This window comes from Terrapene carolina, unplaced genomic scaffold, assembly GCF_002925995.2.
Source record: "Terrapene carolina triunguis isolate 2854851 unplaced genomic scaffold, T_m_triunguis-2.0 Scaffold66, whole genome shotgun sequence".
Lineage (NCBI taxonomy): Eukaryota > Metazoa > Chordata > Testudines > Emydidae > Terrapene > Terrapene triunguis.
Genome location: NW_020664417.1, coordinates 43,630,021 through 43,650,578, shown reverse-complemented (window position 1 = coordinate 43,650,578; position 20,558 = coordinate 43,630,021). Strand labels below are relative to the sequence as shown.

The window sequence follows — 20,558 nt, the reverse complement described above, 5'->3', positions numbered from 1 at the left end:
CAAGTGTTGGGAGCAGCATCTTCCGGATATTATATCCTGTAACACTGGAACATGTAAGCTGTTTGTCCGTGCTTCCAGCCCACTCTCCCATACACCAATGAGCTTAGAACTCACCAGCCCCTATGAGCTGGAGCCAGGATGCTATCCCAGAGTATTCTGGTTTATTTCAATAACTGTGCATGTGCCGATTTTAGATTGTTTATGTTTTAAAATGATTGCAGTCTCTGTACTCAACAACTATTAGAATGCCATCAATTATTGCAGAAGTAATACTGATCCTTAATTCAGACACTGCCACATAGGTAAAGGATGAACTAATTTACAAATATGTTGTTTGAAAATTGAAACACACTTACAATTTTCAAGTCTACAAAGGTGTTTTGTTGATGATTTGGATTCTTTATTTATTTTTATTTTATTTTAAACGAAAGCTTTGCACTTCACCTTTAAAACAGTGTTTCATTCTCATGAAGATTACTGGGAAACTTTTCCATGACATGTCTGTTAAAGTGCCTGAAATAATCCCGTGGTCTATACTTTACAGACGGAGAAGACTAAGGACTGGAAGCTGAGTGCTCAAAAGGAGTTAGGTGTTGTGACACAGTGCATAACTTTTAGATGCTCAGAAAATCACAGGGACAATGCTGCAATTTGCAAAGCCTGAGTTAGACATCTAGATTCCCTATACAATGAATAGGAAGAGATAGCACCTTAGAATGATATTCTCAAAAGCCAGTATGTGAGGCAGGGAGACACCTAAGCTAGACAATGGGAGAAGCTGACAAGAGAACTGAATACTAAGCGCTGCCCCTCTTACAGAGATAGGTGCACAAAGATGCAAGGAGGTGCTGATCTCTGTTGCTGTTGCTCACTTTATAACTTTTGGCCCTATGGTAAAGCGCTCATCTGGAATGTGGGAAACCCAGGTTCATTTCCTCTCTCAGGCAGAGGGGGAGAGAGGAATTGAACAGGGGTCTCCTACCTCTCAGAAGAATATTCTGATGTGGGGGCTCCCTCAGTCTCTCCTGCTGAATCTGTCCCACTGTGGAAAACAGTGAAAGAGAAATTGGAGCAGGGGTGCTGGACCCAGGGTCTCCCATGTCCCAGGTGAGTGCCCTAACCACTGGACTGTAAAGCCATTCTCTCTCTTCTCCCCCCCATGACTGTGGATAAATATTTAAATAGTCATTGGGCCAGCAAGATTGGGCTCCCAGCTCCAATCACAGTTTCATTATTTTTCCACACTGGAACAGCTTCATCAGGAGAGACTCAGCGAGCTCCCCATCAGAACATCCCATAGTGTGGTGGCTAGAGCACTCTCCCGAGAGGTAAGAGACCCCTGTTCAAATCCTCCCTCTTCCTCTCTGTGTGAGCGGGAAATTGAACCTGGGTCTCCTGCATCCCAGGTAACTGCTCTAACCATGGGGCTCTTCCTCCAAGTGGGCTTTGGTTGGGACCTGATCTGGAAGGCAGCCTCTGAGTATGCTTACCGGTCAGCTCCCACATGCAACTTAAGCATCCCAACACCTCTGTATCTCCTGGTTTGAGTCGCTCTGGGGCTCAAGTGGGAAGTAGGCATCCAGACACCTAAGGTGAACCAGCAGTGCGAATGCCCAAAGGCAGAGACATTGGTTCGAGGGAATTTTTACCCTGAAAATGTAGGCATTGAGTGTGTTTAGGTATCTACAGGGGTTAGGCAGGAGTCTTGTGCCTCACAGTGGAGCCAAAATTGGGACATAGATGCCTAATTCCTTTTGAGCAGCCGGCCCTAGATCCCCAGCTCTGACACCTTCTGTCTCTGCAGTTCTACGGTGCCAAAGGCTGAAACAGCCCATCGTGTAACTTAGAGCAACCTAATTCAGTCTGCTTCAAGTTACACTGTCTGCTGCATTCCCATAGGGATTGCTCCACTGACTAAGTACCAGCTGGGACACAGTGTGCTCCCTTCCTGCCCCCATCATGCCCCTCCTATCCCTGCCCCTGACAAACCCCTGCTGAAAATCTGCAGCTGCTTCCTTAAAGTAACTTTAAGATCCTTTTTGTACCAATGAGGTGCTGGTGCAGTGCAAAGTGGACTTAGTCAGGGCCAAGAATCTGGGCCTAACTTCAGTGTTATCTATTGCTGATTATTAGTATTAATATTGATAGTACACTGGTGCCCAATATTGGTAGCCCCCTTATGCTAGGCATTGTACAAACATGCAAATGTTTGTTTTGTGGCTGCAATGTTAGGGTCCCATTGGAAAACTACTGCCTAACTTTTACAGACACATGATAGGCAGAAAAGCATCTGCGATGGCAGAAAAGTACCACTTTTATAGTAACCACTTGCACAGTTTGTTCTGAAGATTTTGGCTTGGATCAGTTTTTGCTGAGTGGAGGCAGAATTTAAGGCAGAGAGAGAGAGGAATTGTCACAGTTCAGGGCAACTGCACCTGTATTTCCCCTCCATGGTCCACCAAGGGCACCCATTCTAGGCTTCTGGCTCCCAGCTATCACCTATCCTGGGTGGAGACTTGTGTCTCTCTCCCTCCTGACCGAGGGTTTTCTAGGCTGCACATTTCCCTGCCTACACTGTGATATCCCAAGCAAGCTAGACTGCCTAAACAGGCCAGTGTCTGTGTTTTGCTCTGTCTCCAGAGGTTATGACCAAGTAATTGCCCACAGTTTTAAGTTACCACGCAGTCCTTTCTAAGCAGGTTACATTTATTCTTAAGGTGGAAGTATTAAAGAAAAAATCATATTAAAACAATAAAAGAGCCTATACACATGCTAATAAGTTTACCAGAGATCACCCCTTTCTCTTCAGCAGGGCTTTGGTAGGAGTCAGTCCTACAAACCCCACCAAGGATTTTTTTTCTGTGGTTACAAGTTCATATCTACTTTAGCTCAGAACAAGCACACTGACACTGGGCAAATTAGCCTGTTTCTTTATATATAGTGTGGCCTTTGATCGTCAGATTCTGAGAACAGGAGACCATGATCCCTTCCTGAGCACGTAGCTTTAGAAAGCTGGGTTTTTGCATAAGTAGGGGGAAGGAATTTGCATTCACCTCCCTCTAGCTATTTCCCAGGAACTCCACTTTACATGTATTGTCCCAAAAGATCATTTTTGTCTGCCATATTGTTCAATATAGTAGTCTGATCATCCAAGCCCACAATAATACAGAACCTTTGCATTTAATACAGTGGACTCCAAAGATAATTAATTCAATAAGGGTTTTCAAGGATATTTCAGGAAATTGCCATATCTGTCACATCAATTTTAAAAAGCTCTTTAATGTATTTGAACAACAATGGGACAAATTAATCCCCATTATAGCACCATTTACTTCCCGATTTACAGTAGGGATGGATTTGTCTCTATCTTTTAGACTCTTCCTATTTAGCATTTTTCAATTTATGGTACTTTATTCAGCATCCACTGCTAACAAGAGAAAATTTGTTTTTCACTTTAATTTCCACAATCAATTCTGATTTTAAAAAAATCACAAAAAATTGGTGCATGTCCCCAGATAATTTGGGACCATTCTGATCTTTAGCTCTTGCTGTGAATTCATCCTGCTTGTGTCCATCTGACTCGGTTTTCAGACAGTAGGCCCTGTCCTGCCCACAGTGAAAACAATGAGAATTTTCCCATTGATTTCAGTAGGAGCAGCCGCAGCCCTGCTGTAGTAAGAATAAATGGTGGTTTTATAACTTGTTTCATAGCTTATCAGGTATAGCGTATGGGAACTGTAACAGGGAAACACCCCACTGGAAACCTTCCCAAGACCAATAGATTATAACCTACCAGTGCATGTTCTCACATGCACACATAGTAAGTTATCCATTTAGAGAGATTTATACAGTTTACAACAAGGTAGCCAAGCTTTGAGACGGTCTGAGTACAAGTAGTACATGTTATATACATTATATAAGTAAAAACATTTGCCTCATAATAACATATATCCCCAGGTAACAGCCCCATATGCTTCATCTTCTCCACAGTTCCTGTGTGTGTGCGTGTGCATAGACCAAAGGCCTGATTCTCTTCTCACACTCATTTAAATTAGGAGTAACTTCACTGAGTTCAGTGGAGTCTTTCTGGTATTAAACCAGTCCATGTCAGAAGAGAGTCATGGCCCAAGTAACCTAGAACTTTTTGTAGTCCTAATTTTTCTTTGCTGTCCATGGATCCTTTATGAAGGACCAGTGAAAGTTATCAGAATTCATCCTTTCCAGTAGTGGACTGAAGACACTGATGCTTTGATTTATGGGACTCACACAACTGACATCACATATAAAGGGCCTGATTCTCATTTATGCTAAGGGCATTTTATACAGCTCTGGCAGAGTAAAGGGCCCTTCAGATGGGACTGAATTATATTGTCACTCACTTTAAGGCCATTGTAAAGTCAGAAAGGTGTAAACAAGAATCAGGACCAAAAATGGTAACTACTTGGTTGGTAGCACTGCAGCTATGACTGCCAAAAACTATCCAGTTAGAGCAAGCTCATTAGAAAAGGGACATCACACTGTCCCTACAGTCTCTCTGACACCATGATCACAGAGTTTATTGGATTTACAGAGTGATGGGCTGGGAACAGAAAACTTGAAGCCCAGTTCACCTTTGCCCTACACCTTGCGTGTTCTTTTATACCCATGCAAAGTAAGTATAAAACACTACCAGATCTGAATGGTATCATGTTACACCTACTTTGCACGCAGTTTGCTCAGATGTAAATGATCACACAAGTTTCAGGGCAAAATTGAATCAGGCCCTTACTATTAATCCTGGCATTGTCAGTCCCAAATCAAATTATATCTTGTATGATTTATAGGCCTTGTCAGGCATCCAGCAGGGAGGAGGGCTGATCTTGCAGTTAATCCCTTGTTTTAAAAAAATGATGGTGGTCTGTTAAAGAACTCCCAAGTTTTTGTAATAACTTCTACAGTATATTCAAAAGAGAGTTACATAGATTCCCCAGCTGACACGCAGCAAATGCATAGAGGTATATTGTGTATAGAACAGGGGTTGTTGTTTTCCCAACAGAATTGCCCTATGGCAACAGCTATGACGAGATCTAGAAGGTTTGATTTAGTATAAATGCTTTGTTTTGTTTTGGACTCTTGTGATAGAGAAAAATTAAGGATAGAATTTAGTAATTACTGTACAGACACCTCAGGCGTTCTTTCAGAAAGAATTCAGTGCTGCAGTATGTTTGGAAAGCACTGAGGATGAATATTTAATAAAATGCTGTTTTAAGGCAGTGTGTCAGCCTCATTACCCCCAATGTTAATCTTTTATAACAAATAGTTTATTAATTGATTTGTTCTTTGGAGGCTCGCTGTCAATGTAAAGAGTGACTTTTAACTTCAATTTAAATGGAGAAGGCATGGAAATGTAGTTATCTCTGGCCTCCTTTTGGAGAACGTAAGTATTGATCTTCATCCTGCTTCTACCTGGGAGCAGTGGGTATGTGTCTGGCAGAAACTGATTTGCTATGTTGTGATCTTGGCACAAAGAGATGAATAGGGAATAAAGTCAAGGTTCCTAAAATAAACCAAAACTAAATCTGACACAACTCCACTGTTTTCATTCTAGCAAGAACCAGTTGAGTCATCTTTTGCAGTGACTAATGGAATAACTGAGGTCTCTTCTGACTACTTCCTACCCTCTACTATAAAAAGTGAAGTTGACAGTACTGTGAATATTGTAGGTAAGTGCTTCCAGTGCGTACTTCTCACAAGTAGTAAACCAGTATGCATGTGTCTTTAGACTTTAAACTCCAGTTCATGACATAGATGGTATCAGAATAGCACATATGACTGCATGAAGCTGACTCTAGCAACAGTATTTTACATTTTGGAGTATGCCAAAGTTATAAAACATGCTTCACAGGACCAGGTTTGTGATCTAAAGGTTTGCCACAAACCCAGAATGTGAGTTCAGGTCTCTAGCTCAATCTCTTGCTCCAAGGCTAGCAGGGGTTGGGAGCAACAAGCTCATCTTCTGAGGGGGAAAAAGGTATTTCTCATCACTTTGGTGACCCTTCCTGACATTAACCAACTCCAGAGAGAACCACATACAGCGTTCCACAGCCAAGTTGATATTTTATCCAGTGCACGGTGAGTAGTAACATTGGGGCATAGAAGTTGAAAGAGTTCTCATGATTCCAAGATGGCTTGAATGGCTTTTGACGGGTTGCCATTTTGGTGGTAATTTAAAAATATATATTAAAGGGTTAAATGTCATGTGACCCAGATTATTTTAACCAGCACTTCAGTAACGGAATGTGCTGTTAACATCAAAATGTCAACAGCGAAGATGAAATGAAAACTGCATTTAAAACTGGTGCGTTAGGAGTTAGCTGACAGAGTAAAATGTGAATAATTGGTTCTTAGCAATGTAAGTTGCGTTATGTTTTGACAGCTCTTTGGCTGTAGTTATTGTTAGAGTGAAATGAAATCCAATCACCACTTGGCCTAGAATGTCTTTTTTTCTGTACAAAGTGAAGTGTTTGAAAATACATTAACGTTCTCTTTGCAAAGATGATAGGTTTTAGTTGCAATGACTTGTTTTTTGTCACGTTTATTTTGCAGGCTAAGTTGTAGGCTTTTTCACTGAGAGACTTTTCTGGATGGAAAATTTATGGGTGCTTCTGCTCTCCTGGGAGCAGCACATTTAATTGCACTGTGTTTTTGTGAGCATGTTTAGATTTCTACTCCTTCTATTACAGAGGGTCTTAAAATTAGCCTTGGAGGAATTCCAGCACTGTAGTGAAACATTTTTCCCAAGTAAATCAGACCCAAGTGCAAAATTGAAATCTAAAATACCCAAAGGTTGATGTGGAGCCAGTGGGAAGAAACTTTATACATTTTTGCTTTATTTAGAAAACTATAAGTCAAACAATGGACAATTTAAACCCTTTTGGGGGCATATTGAGCCTGATTCCAATTAAGTCAAAAGAAAGACTGACTTCAATGGACTATGGATTTGGACTAGGTTTATAGAACTCAATTCTGGGAGGTACTGAGTGCTTTCAACTTCCATTTAACTTCACTGGAAGTTAAATGCACACTGCATTGATAAGAGGTTCTCAGTAGTTCATAGGAAAAGGCTAGTAGATGACACTAATATTTATCAGTCTGGTCTATGTGCCATAATAAAAATAAGGAAAGTTCTTCTTCGAGTGCTTGCTCATATCGATTCCAATTAGGTGTACGTGTGCCTAATTGGAATGGATATGAGCAACACATCTCGAAGAACAACAGTTACAAAGGTGAATTACCGTTTTTTACTCTGGCAAACAGAAGCGAATCCAAATGTTGTAGGGCTTTATTTTTGCCATTGTTGCCAGGTATACATCATTCATAGCAGGAATACCTAGGGCCAAATCCTGCTCCCTTCACTCATGTGAGTAATCTTTATTTCACGAATAAAGCATTTGGGATTTGGTCTATAATTGAGAGCATCCTGTTTGTGTGAGTGTGCTTTCTAGTTTAATTATCTAGGCTGTGTAGTTCAGATAGGCAGCAGACAGGGAAATCCCTTATTTACTACTCCAAGGAGTTTTTCAACACAAACAGCAAAAAAAAAAAAAAAAAAAAGAGAGAGAGAGAGGCAGAATAGATTCATCCTGTGTGTGCTGGGGAGGGGAAGGGAAAGAGGGCGATGGTGCAGCTGAGGCTAAGCCCATGGCATTTTGTCCAAGCTACCAGTATTTTTGCTGATGAGCGCTGAATTTATCTCTCGGGGTTGGGTAAGAATTCTCCAGGTACTGAAGAGAAAGATAAGGCCATCAAGGCAGAGTGTTCTTAATAAGACAGCATTGCACAATACAGCGCTTTCACACTGATAATGAACATGGGATGCTTTTTCCCCCTCTCTGCTCTTATTGAGAGCTTGCTGCAGAACCAGGAGGAATGTTGTTTACAGTGGAAATAAGTATCTGGAGCAAAGTGGTAGGAATTCTAAATCAGGCTCCTTTTAAAGAGCCTAGTCAATGTCTGTTTAAAGTTATGTTTGCTGGGATTGCTTCATAAAATACTGGTTTGGGGAGGTTTCCAGTTTAGCTACTTGTCATTTTACAGAACAAAATTATATGCAATTATTTTAACTGGGGAAAAAATGCTTCTTTCTTTTTTCTTGTTTAACACTTTTGTTAATAAGAATAGCATCTGCAGTTATGTCACCTCTGAGAAGAATTACTAAATCTGTCATACATCAATGTATAATCTTGGCGCCAGTTTGGGGCTAGAAAAAATGTCTCCCCTGCATCCCTCCTGTTACAATATTGTGTAATTTTCTACATGTGTTATGGTTACTTTTTAGCTTGTTTTGAAGCATCCGATATTGGCCATTGTCAGAGACAAAATTCAGACTACATGAACTGTTGATCCGATCCAGTATGGCAATTCCTATTCCTTAAAATAGGCAAAGCCATCCATCATTTTATATCCTTCAGTCTAGCAGTATATCACTCTGAACCAAATCCCGCAGCGCACATTCCCACAAAACTCCCATTGAAATCCAGGAGACTTTTGCCTGAGTAAGGAGTTTTGACCCGCTATGTTCAAATGAAAGTAGAACATAATTTTCTCTTTTGACTTTGATTATTGTGAATTCTGAGGAACACTCACGAGACTAGGTCTAACCCTGAGCTTTTTATCACCTGCTGGTTATTTTAGATTTATATTTGTGTACAACTTCTGCTTAGCAAATGTATTTCACATCAGTGCTGGAATCCCTGTTAATTTTAAAAACCTTTCCTAGTGTAGCGGGGAGCAGACCACATACTGCGGATATGCTCTCTATAATATAATGCCCCCTCCATTTACTAGACAGAGAATGCATTTTATTAGTGTAATTGTTTTATGATTATATTGTTGAGATAAAGAAGTTGAACAAGGAGGAAGTATTTGTCTGTCTGTGGGTTGAACACATGACTGGAAGTTCAGGGTTTTCTTCCTGGCTTTTACCTTTGTTTCACTGTCAGTTAACCTCTGGGTGCCTTAGTTTACTCATCTGTAAAACAGGTGTAAAAATATTAAGTTGTCTCACAGCTGTGTTGTGTGGCTTACCTAATGTCTGTAAAGTGTTTTGGGATCCTTGGATGAAGAACTTGCAGAATATTACAGGCTGCCTCAACTTTGTAGAGAAAAAAAATGGAGCTTTTTCTAACCAAAGTGTGGAGTAGCATTTACCTGCCGAAGTGGGAAACTCCTTTGTTAATATTTAACCAAATTGCAGTGCAGAGATCATGAAATACATTTCAGTCACAGACCCTGGTGCTTAGAGGTTAACAGCTCAACATTGCTTTTTACATATGGTAGCTGGTATTGCAGGGGATGGCAAGAAGTCCCTGCTTCATGCCTGTCTCTAGGAGAAACTCGGCCAGATTCATTCCCTGTTTAAAACCACTGAAGTCAGTAGAATTACCCAGGGATTAATTTGGGCCACTGTCTGTAAATGAGTTTTGAACCACTGTGCCTTACAGTACCTGATGTGTATCAGGGCATCCAAAGTCCACAAAGCATTGGCAACTTGCCAGGCGCTGCATCTGACGTACATTAAGAGGGATGTATTGCAGTTACCCATCACCATTAATACAGAAGTTAATTCAAGATTAGGCTAGATAAGTTTATGGAGGGAATGGTTTGATGGGATAACGTGATTTTAGTCAATTAGGCAATAACGTGCCATCGCTGGTAAAATGAGGGTCCGGCTGGAGAATCTTGCCTGTATGCTCGGGGTTCTACTGACCGCCATATTTGGGGTCGGGAAGGAATTTTCCTCCAGGGTAGATTGGCAGAGGCCCTGGAGGTTTTTCGCCTTCCTCCGCAGCATGGGGCAGGGGTCGCAAGCTGGAGGATTCTCTGCGACTTGAAGTCTTTAAATCACGATCTGGAGACTTCAACAGCTGAGTTAAGGGAAAGTGGGTGGGTCAGCTTTTGTGGCCTGCATCATGCGGGAGGTCAGACTAGATGACCATAATGGTCCCTTCTGACCTTAAAGTCTATGAGTCTATGAGAAGTGTAGCCTACAGTAATCACTGATTCTAGCAAGTAATGTTCTGATAAAGATGGAGCCCTGTATACTCTGGTAAGGCCTCATTTCTGTTTTAAAGATTAGCATAGCTACAGGCTGCATTGTGGAACTGTGGGCTACCTCTGGCTGGGAGCCGTACTTACTGATCTGCTTAAGCATTTCCAGTGGTGGCAACTGGAAAGGAAGGAGGCAGCTTTGAAGGTGTTAGAGACTGAAAACATTAACCAAAATTTCCTTAGAAGCCTTGCTAGAAACAGTCAGGCATGGAGTGAGAAGACCACAATTTAGCTATTAACGCAGGGGTGGGCAAACTTTTTGGCCCGAGGGCCACATCTGGGAATAGAAATTGTATGGTGGGCCATGAATGCTCCAAAATTGGGGTTGGGGTGCAGGAGGGGGTGAGGGCTCTGCCTGGGGGTGCGGGCTCTGGGGTGGGGCCAGAAATGAGGGGTTTGAGGTGCAGGAGGGTGCTCTGGGCTGGGATCTAGGCGTTTGGTGGGTGGGAGGGGGATCAGAGCAGGGGGTTGGGGCGTGGGGAGAGGCTCAGGGGGTGAAGGCTCCAAGCAGCGCTTACCTCAAGCGGCTCCCAGAAGCAGTGGCACGTCCCTTCTCCGTCTCCTATGCGGAGGTGCAGCCTGGCCACTCTGCACGCTGCCCCGTCTGTAGACACCACCCCTGCAGCTCCCATTGGAGCGCCGGAGGGGGCCATTGGAGCATGTAGGAGCCGGGGGGGAGGGGGGGGTGCAGGACCATGCCGCAGCTGCTGGGAGCTGTGTGGTGCGGCCCCTGACCCTGTGCCCTGGCTGGAGTGCTAGAGCGCGGCTATGCTGCGGCTTATGGGAGTCACGTGGAGTGGTCCTCAACCCTGCTCCCTGGTTGGAACGTTGGAGCGGGGCAAGCCCCAGACCCCCACTCCCCAGCGGGAGCTCGCGGGCCGGCTTAAAACAGCTGACGGGCCAGATCCAGCCCATGGGCCATAGTTTGTCCACCCCAGCACTAATGCAACAGTTCAATGTGTCTGACAAATCAGGGAGTCTTGCAATAACCTATCTCTTCCTTCTCCTATGGAGTTGTAGGACAGCCCCATCTTGATGGCAGTACTGAGGAGCAGGTGATAGTTGCCAATCCTCCTGATGTTTGCCAAGTAGTAGAGGTGACAACAGAGTGTGATGAGCAGCCCCTCAGCATGAGTCAGCTGTACCCTCTGCAGATCTCCCCAGTCTCCTCCTATGCAGGTAAGTCATTCCTCAAAAGAACTTTCACAAGATTCAGGAGAGCTAACAGGGTAGCGCTGGAATGTTACATAGGCCTAAGCAATTAGGCAGATACCACAGTTGGGGAGGTGGTGGATGGTTTCTTTGCTTTGTACCAGTGGTCCCCAACCTTTTTCGTCTGGCGGGCTCCAGACGACGAGCCACGGAGGACCGTGGCAGTGGACGAGCATCCACCGAAATGCCACTGACAAGCGGCAACGTCAGTAGGCGTCGCCGCCGAAATGCCGCCAACAAGCAGCAGCATCCACAGGCGTTGCCGCCGAAAATCGGCGGCATTTCGGTGGCGATGCCTCTGGATGACGTTGCTTGTCGGCGGTATTTTGGCGGATGCTCGTATGCTGGCCAGTACGCGGGCGCACTTAGATGGTGGGGACTCCTGCTTTGTACCATAGGGTACTTGACAGAGATTCTGAAACACTTATACTTCACTGGTCATTTTTTTGGACCTGAGTTCTAATACTTCCAAGTATCTTTGCTAATTTCACACCGGGAAGCCAGAAAGCAACATCTATTTTAGGAGGGAAACATAAGTGCCAATTAAGTAAACCTTTGTAGGTGCAAAATCAGTTAGGGATGCACATCTTTTATTAGAGAGACAGTGTCAATTTAAAAGAGAGGTCGGCAACCTTTCAGAAGTGGTGTGCCGAGTCCTCGTTTAATCACTCTAATTTAAGGTTTCATGTGCCAATAATACATTTTAACCTTTTTAGAAGGTCTTTTTCTATAAGTCTATAATATATAACTAAACTATTGTTGTATGTAAAGTAAATAAGGTTTTTAAAATGTTTAAGAAGCTTCATTTAAAATTAAATTAAAATGCAGAGCCCCTTAGACCAGTGGCCAGGACCTGGGCAGTGTGAGTGCCACTGAAAATCAGCTTGCGTGCCGCCTTTGGCACATGTGCCATAGGTTGCCTACCCCTGACTTAAAATGATGGGCCACTTCACCTTGAATGGTCCCTTAGAATAAGTGCTAACTACTGATGCTAAACTATCTGTTTGAGCTTGTATTTAGCTATGACTCTGAGTTCCTTTCCCAGACCTGAGGAAGAGCTCTGTGTAAATTGAAAACTTGTCTCTCTCACCAACAGAAGTTCATCCAATAAAAGATATTACCTCACCCACCTTGTCTCCTAATGCTGCAAACAAATTTATTTCTCTATAACACCTTTGATTATAAAAGGTGAAAGAGTTAAAAATCCAGTGTTTCTGCCACTATTTATACTGGTGGTTTTTGTGTTTTTTTGGTATTTCTCTCAGCTTCAACTGAAAATCAATGAAGTTAGTTTCACTTTGTTGACATTTTAGTATTGCTTTCAGATTCTTAGTGCTGCAGTTTTGGGGCTTTAAATGCTGATGGAGAAGGTTTGTTTAAAAACAACTGTTTTCATTGGATATTTTCAATATGAAAACATTTCTACATTTTATAAAAGCTTGTTTTTACAATATGTAAACACTGGCCCAAATTTAAGTTGACAGTGTTATTTTACTATTACTGCCTCATGGCACTGATGTTGATTTTAGAGTTATCACATTTGCTCTTCATCCCACGATTTCCCTTGATTAGTCGCTATCATTGGTTTACAGATGAATCCTATTTTAAGAGGCTTGGGAAGCATAATGGCCTGTTTTCTCTTCCCCTTCTCTCCCTGCACAGCCTTGTTTTTTCATATTGTATCTCCACTATCCACTCCAGTTTTCTTTAACATTTATCATACTGTAAAGCAAGAAAGTTGTATGTACAGTATATTTTGTCCATTTACTAATTGTCCCATGGATTGTCCCATGTAATAATTACAGGGAACAAAGAGCCAGATACTGCTAGCCTTACTCATGTGAATAGAAGCTTGTTCCACAAGTGGCTTCAATGGAACAATTCCTGGAGAAAGGTGCTATTTAACATGAGAAGGGCTAGCAGAACCTATCCCTGAATAGTCTAAACTACATTTCATTATTACTTATTTTTAATCAACCAAAATATTAAAATGTAGTTATCAGTAATCATTTAAAAATGTACAGTTTGTTGTTCAATCTGAAGGCACATTTGAAAGCTTTAGTTTCCTAGGTGCCTAAAGTAAATACTAGACTAAGGAAATCTATTAGATAAAGTATTTCATAGTCTCTTTGGGTGTGCATGGAGATACCTTGCCAACATTCCACTAGTGCTCTTGCTCAGTGGGTCTAAAGTTATAGTTCGTGGAGCCTCAGAACAGATAGAGAGGGTGGAGACTTGGGAGATGGGCCACAGAACTGAGCACTATAGATACTTTGACACTGAGACCCACATCCGCAAAGGTATTTGGGTGCTTAGCTCCCATTGAAATCAATGGGATTTAGGCACCGATATAACTTTAAAGATCTGGGCCTAAACTCTTTGGGGTGGGGACTGTCTCTTTGCTATATGTTTGCACAGTGTCTAGCACAAAGGAGCTGGGGCCTCTGTGCACTTCAGCTGATGATAATGTCACTGCAAGTGTGGAATTGGGAGTTTCAGAGGGGAGGCTGTCTCTGTTGCAGAGGTCTGCAGAATGGCAAAACTGGACAATTATTGATCTAAACATACTTGAAAGGTGGCAACAGTCTGAGACACAACATGTCCTTCATTTTTGCACTGTTGTCAACGAGCTTACAAGCCTTCGGAGGGCACGGGTAGAAACAGAAATGTTTGTCCTTTTAATCAGTCATTAATATTACATTGGTCTGGGTGTGACTCATTACTCTCTCTGTGGCTTTATCTTTCAACCATTAGGCAAATTAGTTCCAGACACATTTTTATCGAAAATATTTTTATCTTAATGTCAGGGTGAATAGCATCATGTTCTCTTGGAATCACCTCCAGCATTGGTCTGTCACATGCTGATATATGATCATCATGGCCACTGTGGTTAGTCTGTAATGGCCAGAGCTTCAGAGGGGCTTTGGGAAGAGGATGTTATAAAATGTATTACTAATGGAAGATCGGGCCTTAGAAACATTTGTCTGTCAAATGCTTCTTGCACAACTCTCCCAGTATAACTGAACATGACAAAAATGCTTCTCTTAACCTCAGCCAAAGAATAAATAATTTGAGTACATAGAAAATATATGGAACTAGATCTTGGGATGTGCAGCATCTGCTTTGCACCACTCCGTTGTCATGAAGCAGCCCAATAGCCAGCATAGCTGACCATGGGAGGATCACGCACGTGTAGGCATATCCTCCAGTGTTCGTGTAATGGCTTTTATGCTACCCTCCCTGGTACAGCATACAGGGCATGCATAGGGAAAATGAGGCACAGTTGTGGTGTCCCTATGCATTGCTGATTCTCCACTGTTGTACTGGCATTGTGGGTGTCTTCAGGATGCTCTAAATCCATGCTCGGGGATCGGCCTGGTTCACAGTTAGTTCAGGCTTGGCTAAGCACAAAGGTAATGTAATGCCACCTTTCTATTTCATGAGTGCATTTCGTGGCAGCAGACAAGGATCTGGTCCAGGACTTTTTTTAAGCATACAAATGATTCACAGGATAGGAGGATAGGTTTTATGTAAGCACTGCCACCAGTCCTGAAATTCATAGGATAATCTCACTTCACACTTTGCACTGTGCAAATCCAAATGGTACAACCATTCAAGAGACCCAGGTTTGTTTTGGAACTTGCAATAGCATGGTGTGGCAGAGTAATGCACAAAGGATGCATCAGGCACATCCCATGTGCAATATTGCATGGTGTGAGAAGGCCACCTCATTATGCAGTGACTTACCATGATAACAATTATTTTATCATTGCTACCAAAAAGTGGTCTGAAGTACACAAAAATGTTTTCTTGCAAAAACCCATCTACCTCCTTTTTGAAGCTGTTCAAGCTAACACCTATTATTGCCCTCACTTGCTAGCCTCATTCTTTGCTTACCTCATCTTGTTGACAATAATTCAAATAGTCTTGCAGCCTCTCTTTCCTTTAGAATTTTGTGCATCCCAGTTACCTTCTGCCTTTGCCAGTGCTGAAACCGTCTCTTGCTCAGACTTTGATAATATATAAACAAGAAGGACTGATTCCTTCTTGTTTGCATTACAAAATTCTTTATTACCACACATTTCTGTACATTGGAGTATCTGTTTCGTGTCTGCATGTGAATTCCTTCTATCCATGTCATTCTCAAATTGTGCCCCTCGTCTTCAATACAGATTGCTTGTAGTTTGGCGTAATTGGAAGAAACACCTTGCGGCAACTCTGTTTATCCAGGTCAGCACATATGAAGCTGTGCAAAATCCTAATCTTTATCAGAATAACTATTCAGCTGTTTTTATATAACTCCCACATGTGGATAGGTTATGCTGCAATAAAGTGACATTTCCAGAATGCAATGATCCCATCTATTTGCTTAGCACTGTATGTGACACAGAGGAGGGTCTATGGCCCACTCACCTCCATTCGGTTAAGTGTGTGCATTTGGGTTAGGAGACAGGAATACAGATGTGATGAGAAGTGTGGAGGTGGAGGCACTGTGTGTGTGTGTGGGGAGATAAGAGGCATGTCAGGGTACAGTGCTCAGGGGAAGTATGGGAGGGGTATATGTGAAGGTGCAGTGGTTGGTGGGGTTATGGCAGGTGTGTGTGTGTGTGTGTAGGTGCAATGGTTAGGGGGCGAGGAGAGGGTGTGTGTGCACGCTTGTGTATAGAGGTGCAGTGTTTGGGGGAGCTGATGGTGGGTGTGTGTATGTGGAGGTGCAGTGATCAAGAGGATGATCATAGGTAGGGGCAAGGAAGGTACAGTGGTTGTGGGGATCAAAAGGGACGTGTGTGGAGATTCAGTGATGGAGGGGCTCAGGGTGGGATATTAAGGGCAAGAGAAGGATGAAATAAAAGTAAATGAGAACAAATTCTATAGTAGCAGTAACAAAACATGTTACAGAAGACTAGTCCTTGAGGCTGAAAGTTTAGATAGAAATTATCAAATGAAAGCATTTTTATCTCTCTTTGGGTGCAGTTGTGAATAGTGTTGCTTTGATAAAGCAAAGGAAAGGGCTTTGACTGCAACATTTTAGCCATGCCATAAAATGGTATTCTAGGTAGCAAACACGGTGGCGAAGGAAAAATAAAGTCTCTCCTTTTGCCCGTAAGGTTAAGCTCCTTGTGCATCTGCTTCTCTTTAACATTTCCTACACCTAGTGTAGTCTGTTTCCTTGTTTTAAGTGCACAGGTTTGTTTATCATGTTAATCTTTTTGTTTTTCTCTGTTCAGGCGCTCACAGGTTCAGCAAGCTGCTTTTTATATAGGCCTCATGTTACAAGTCTGGAGTCAATTCATGCATGACAGGGAATGAAGGCTCTTGTACTGTTTATTTAATTTATTTATTTATGTGTTTCTTTTAATCTTTTCTAGCTCTAGAAGAGGTTATAGTGACCTGTTTCTTAGCAGTGGATATTGTCTGTTTAGATGGATTTTGATACTTCAGGTAGAATGATGCCCACTTTCATTTTTACTTCCATTTTGTCCAACAGAAAGTGAAACGACAGACAGCATTCCCAGTGATGAAGAAAATGCAGAGGTAAGCACTTGGTTTTATAGTGCTCAGGAGAAATTCTTCAAGTACTAAAGTGACACATATTGTGGAGTTTCTTTCCCATTGTCCCCATCAAAATACATTTCTACTCGGACAGTATTAATTTTGTATGGAGACTAATGTTCAGATGCTTGTAGAATGAAGTTGATGCCTGTTTTAAAAACAAAAAACAAAACAAAAAACAACTTCATGATCTCTCAAATTAGAAGTAAACTAATTTGTATAGGAAAATCAAATATGTGCTTTGGAGAGATGTCAACTGAGGAAACAAACAAACAAATTTATTTATACAGAATAAAGCAACGGAGGGGCTTTGTGCATGCATGCGTGTTATGGCTCAGTGCTTTCTGGGTAGATTAGTATTTTATCTTGGTTATGAGCAGCCTTGCTTGGATTTTCTTGTATGTTGTCTGGGCTCACACAATAGCAGAAAATGGAGATCTTAATGATGGAGAGACTCTTGCAAATGTGGTGCACGTGAGCTTTCCTGACGAGTCTGTTCTCATGCTTTGAATGAAAAGAAATCAAAGGAAATAATATATAACCACCAAATGTTGTGTGGAGCTATTGCTTGTGACCTAACAGAACCCATGGAACAATTTTTCATTTCCAGCCTCTAATTTTGCACCTGCTGAATAGATGCATTCACATCTATTTGTGCATGTAAATCTCAGCTTTATATATGTAGATCATGTAATTGGACATAAAAATACATATGTATATTAGAGACGAGGCTAATTTGGCTTCAGGATTCCAGCTTCATATTCATGAAAGACTTCTCTGCAAGGACCTTTTCTTGCTCGGTTTAAAAAAAAAAAAAAAGTTGGAATCCCTTTGGCGGGAGAATTCTGTTATGAAGTAAAAAATGAGCAGCAACATTAACTCTGCTCTCAGTGTACATACTTTAACGTTAAATAAGCTCTTCATCTCTCATCCTCCTGAAGAGGGAGGGGAGCTTGGGGGAAGAACTTACCCAGCTAATGACATTTAATACCATAAAAAGAAGTGAAAATTCTCTAAGGATGTAAAAATAGCACCTTGCAGGGTAGTGTGCTGGAGTACGGCTGAGCTGCTACTTGCTGCCAGGAGGAGGGTTGGCTTTAGTAGGGCCTGAATAAGGAAAGTGACCCTAAAACATTGCTGATCCTGTGGGCCATATTTTCCATCCTGCTGCTGCAGGCCGAGGAGAACAAAACTCAGCAGACTCCCCTAGGACAGTCTGAACAACCTGGGAATGAGAAATGCCTCTACTAGCTTCCCAGTGCGGGGCTTAGCACTAGTTCTATAGTAAGATTACCCTGCTCCCCGGTCTCCTAGAATTCCCTTCCTGGGTGTGCACTGATGTTCTGCATGCATTAGGGGATGGAGCAGATGCTCTCTGTGGCATGATCGCCTAGAGGCCGCGTAGATATCAGAGTGGATAGCCCATGAAAGAATAATGCTAGTAGCTTTAACAGCTGCTGGATTCTGTTCTGTGCTGGCTAAGGAAAGATATCTATGTTTAGGCACTTGACTTCTGTGGGTGACCAAACTTCCCCTGGATTCAGGTGCTGAAACCCTTGCCCATTCCAAGGAGGGGGGAACCCCCTGATTGACCAAATGGGGGAAATTTTGCACTTTGAAGCTCAGAGTTCCTTATCCCCGTGCCCATTTTTCCAGAATAACTGAGAATATGGCCTTTGTTTTCCATCAGCAGGGTAAGTTATGCAGAGGAACATCTAGACTTAAGAGAGTGGGATTCTGGAGGGAGAAGAAATCACAAGGTCACACATAAAAGGCTAGAAGCACAGGTTTTAGTGGCCATTCCTTAGTACGTGGTCCTTTATTAGGCTACAACACTGTAATGCAATTTAGGGCATGACTGAAAGAGAGAAGAGAGCAGCCTCTGTATCAGTTATATTAGCAGGAGTAGTTATAAAATCACATTCACTGACGGTCTTTCTCTTTTCAGGGTCGGCTTCAGTGGCAAAAGAAAAACATTGAAGGCAAACAGTATCTGAGCAATCTTGGTATGAGGAACACTTCTCATATTCTTCCCAGTATGGCTACCTTTGTGACTTCCAACAAGCCTGACCTCCAGGTCACCATCAAAGAAGAAAGCTCCCCACTGCCTTACAACAGCTCCTGGCCCCCCTTCCCAGCTATCCCTCTCCCACAAGTCGTGTCTTCAGCTTCTGCCAGCAGCAGCAGGCCAGACCATGAGACACGGGCTAGTGTCATCAAGAAAACATCAGACATCACCCAGTCGAGAGTCAAGAGCTGCTAAGCCTCTGACTGGGTCTCTTTAGTTTTGGTTTGTTTTTGTATTTTATGTTTCTCTAGAAGAGGTGCAACTCTGACGCACATTAGACAAATCTAAGGGAAAGCCTTGACAATATAGAACATTGCTGTGTCCGACTCCAGTACTGGAGCTTTTTAACTCAGGACTCCAGCCATCAGTATGTATACCTGAAACCAGATGGATTTCCAAGGTTACTGCATAGGAAAAACAGAACTTTGGCCCACTTATATAAGTTCCAGTACTTCATAAGAGGACCAACAACCACAGGGGAAGTGGTATTGCTGCACTTCTTGCAGTCAAGGCTGTGATGGAACTGAAAGCCTCAGAATGGAAGAGAAAATGTGAACTAGCTGGAATTTTTTTTTTTTAAATAAAAAAATCTATTGTGAATATGTACATAGTGCAGTACTAGCAACGTTGCAGTCTGCTTCTGCACCTTATTAAAAAGCACTTACGAAAAGGCCTTTTATTACCTTGCTCTAATTAATGGCACATTCAAAGCCCCCTCCCATCTTTATTCTTTTCCAAGGCTATTCTTGCTAACAAGTCTTGAGAAGTAAGGGAAAGAAAAGGAAGGTAAACCTTCCTATATGGATTTCACACATTGTAAGACTGCTTTTCTCGTGTTTGTTTCTAATCTGCTATGCTTGAATGCCGCGTGGTACAATAGGAAGAAAAATATTACAGAGATATTATGCAAATTCCCAGATTTCAAGAAGAAAAAAAGTACTCTAATTCTAACCAGAGCAAGTTTTTTTTATTTTTTATACAGGGGAATATTTTATTCAAAGTAAAATTCTAAAGTGAATATAATTGTTTTTTTAATCTTTTCTACAGCAAATTTATAATTTTAAGATTCAGTTCTTGGTGGGTTATCAGCAGTTATTACATCCTTGTGGCACATTTTTTTAATTTTGTAAAGGTGAAATAGCTTTTATGAGCTCATGTAGCAATCAAATTATCCTGTGGATTGATAATAAATATGATATAGAGTTAAATTTTTAATAATCCTCTTGTTTGTCATTTTTTAATCTTATCCACACAGCTTAGGCTTTTGGTATGAAAGATGAAGGTGAAGGGGGTCACCTCTCATCATGGAAAACTGGGATTAGCCTTTGCTTTAGAATCGAGAACTATCTTGTACATTGTGAATGAAATGGGAAGTACTGTGAGACAACTGCAGCACAGCACAGATAGAAAGAGGAACTCAGACTTAAAGGCAATATGGTCCAATGGTCAGGGCACCAGACTGGTTATCAAGAGACCAGGGCTCTGTTCCCAACTCTGCTACTGACCTGTTGTGTCTCTCTGACTCTGTTTCCCTGTCTATAAAATGGGAATAGTGATATTTTTTTAAAGTCCTCTGAGTAATAATAATAATTATTATTAGTGGACTGAACACAGGATTGGCAGCCATGTAACCGCC

General features: G+C 42.0%; 1 protein-coding gene across 5 annotated transcripts in view; it reads left to right on the top strand.

The window, feature by feature from the left end:
- The window catches only part of IRF2 (interferon regulatory factor 2), a 71,351-nt gene extending 51,221 nt beyond the window's left edge, over positions 1–20,130 (top strand). For 4 of the 5 annotated variants that reach the window (XM_024194358.2, XM_024194366.2, XM_024194375.3 and 1 more), the window contains 4 exons: positions 5,588–5,702; positions 11,104–11,268; positions 16,790–16,836; positions 18,803–20,130. In XM_024194358.2, coding sequence (XP_024050126.1) covers positions 5,588–5,702; positions 11,104–11,268; positions 16,790–16,836; positions 18,803–19,117 — 642 coding nt within the window. In that variant the 3' untranslated portion in view covers positions 19,118–20,130. The remainder of the gene's footprint in view (positions 1–5,587; positions 5,703–11,103; positions 11,269–16,789; positions 16,837–18,802) is intronic. The other variant, XM_024194401.2, reaches the window with a different exon arrangement.
- The last annotated feature ends 428 nt before the right edge of the window (positions 20,131–20,558 follow it).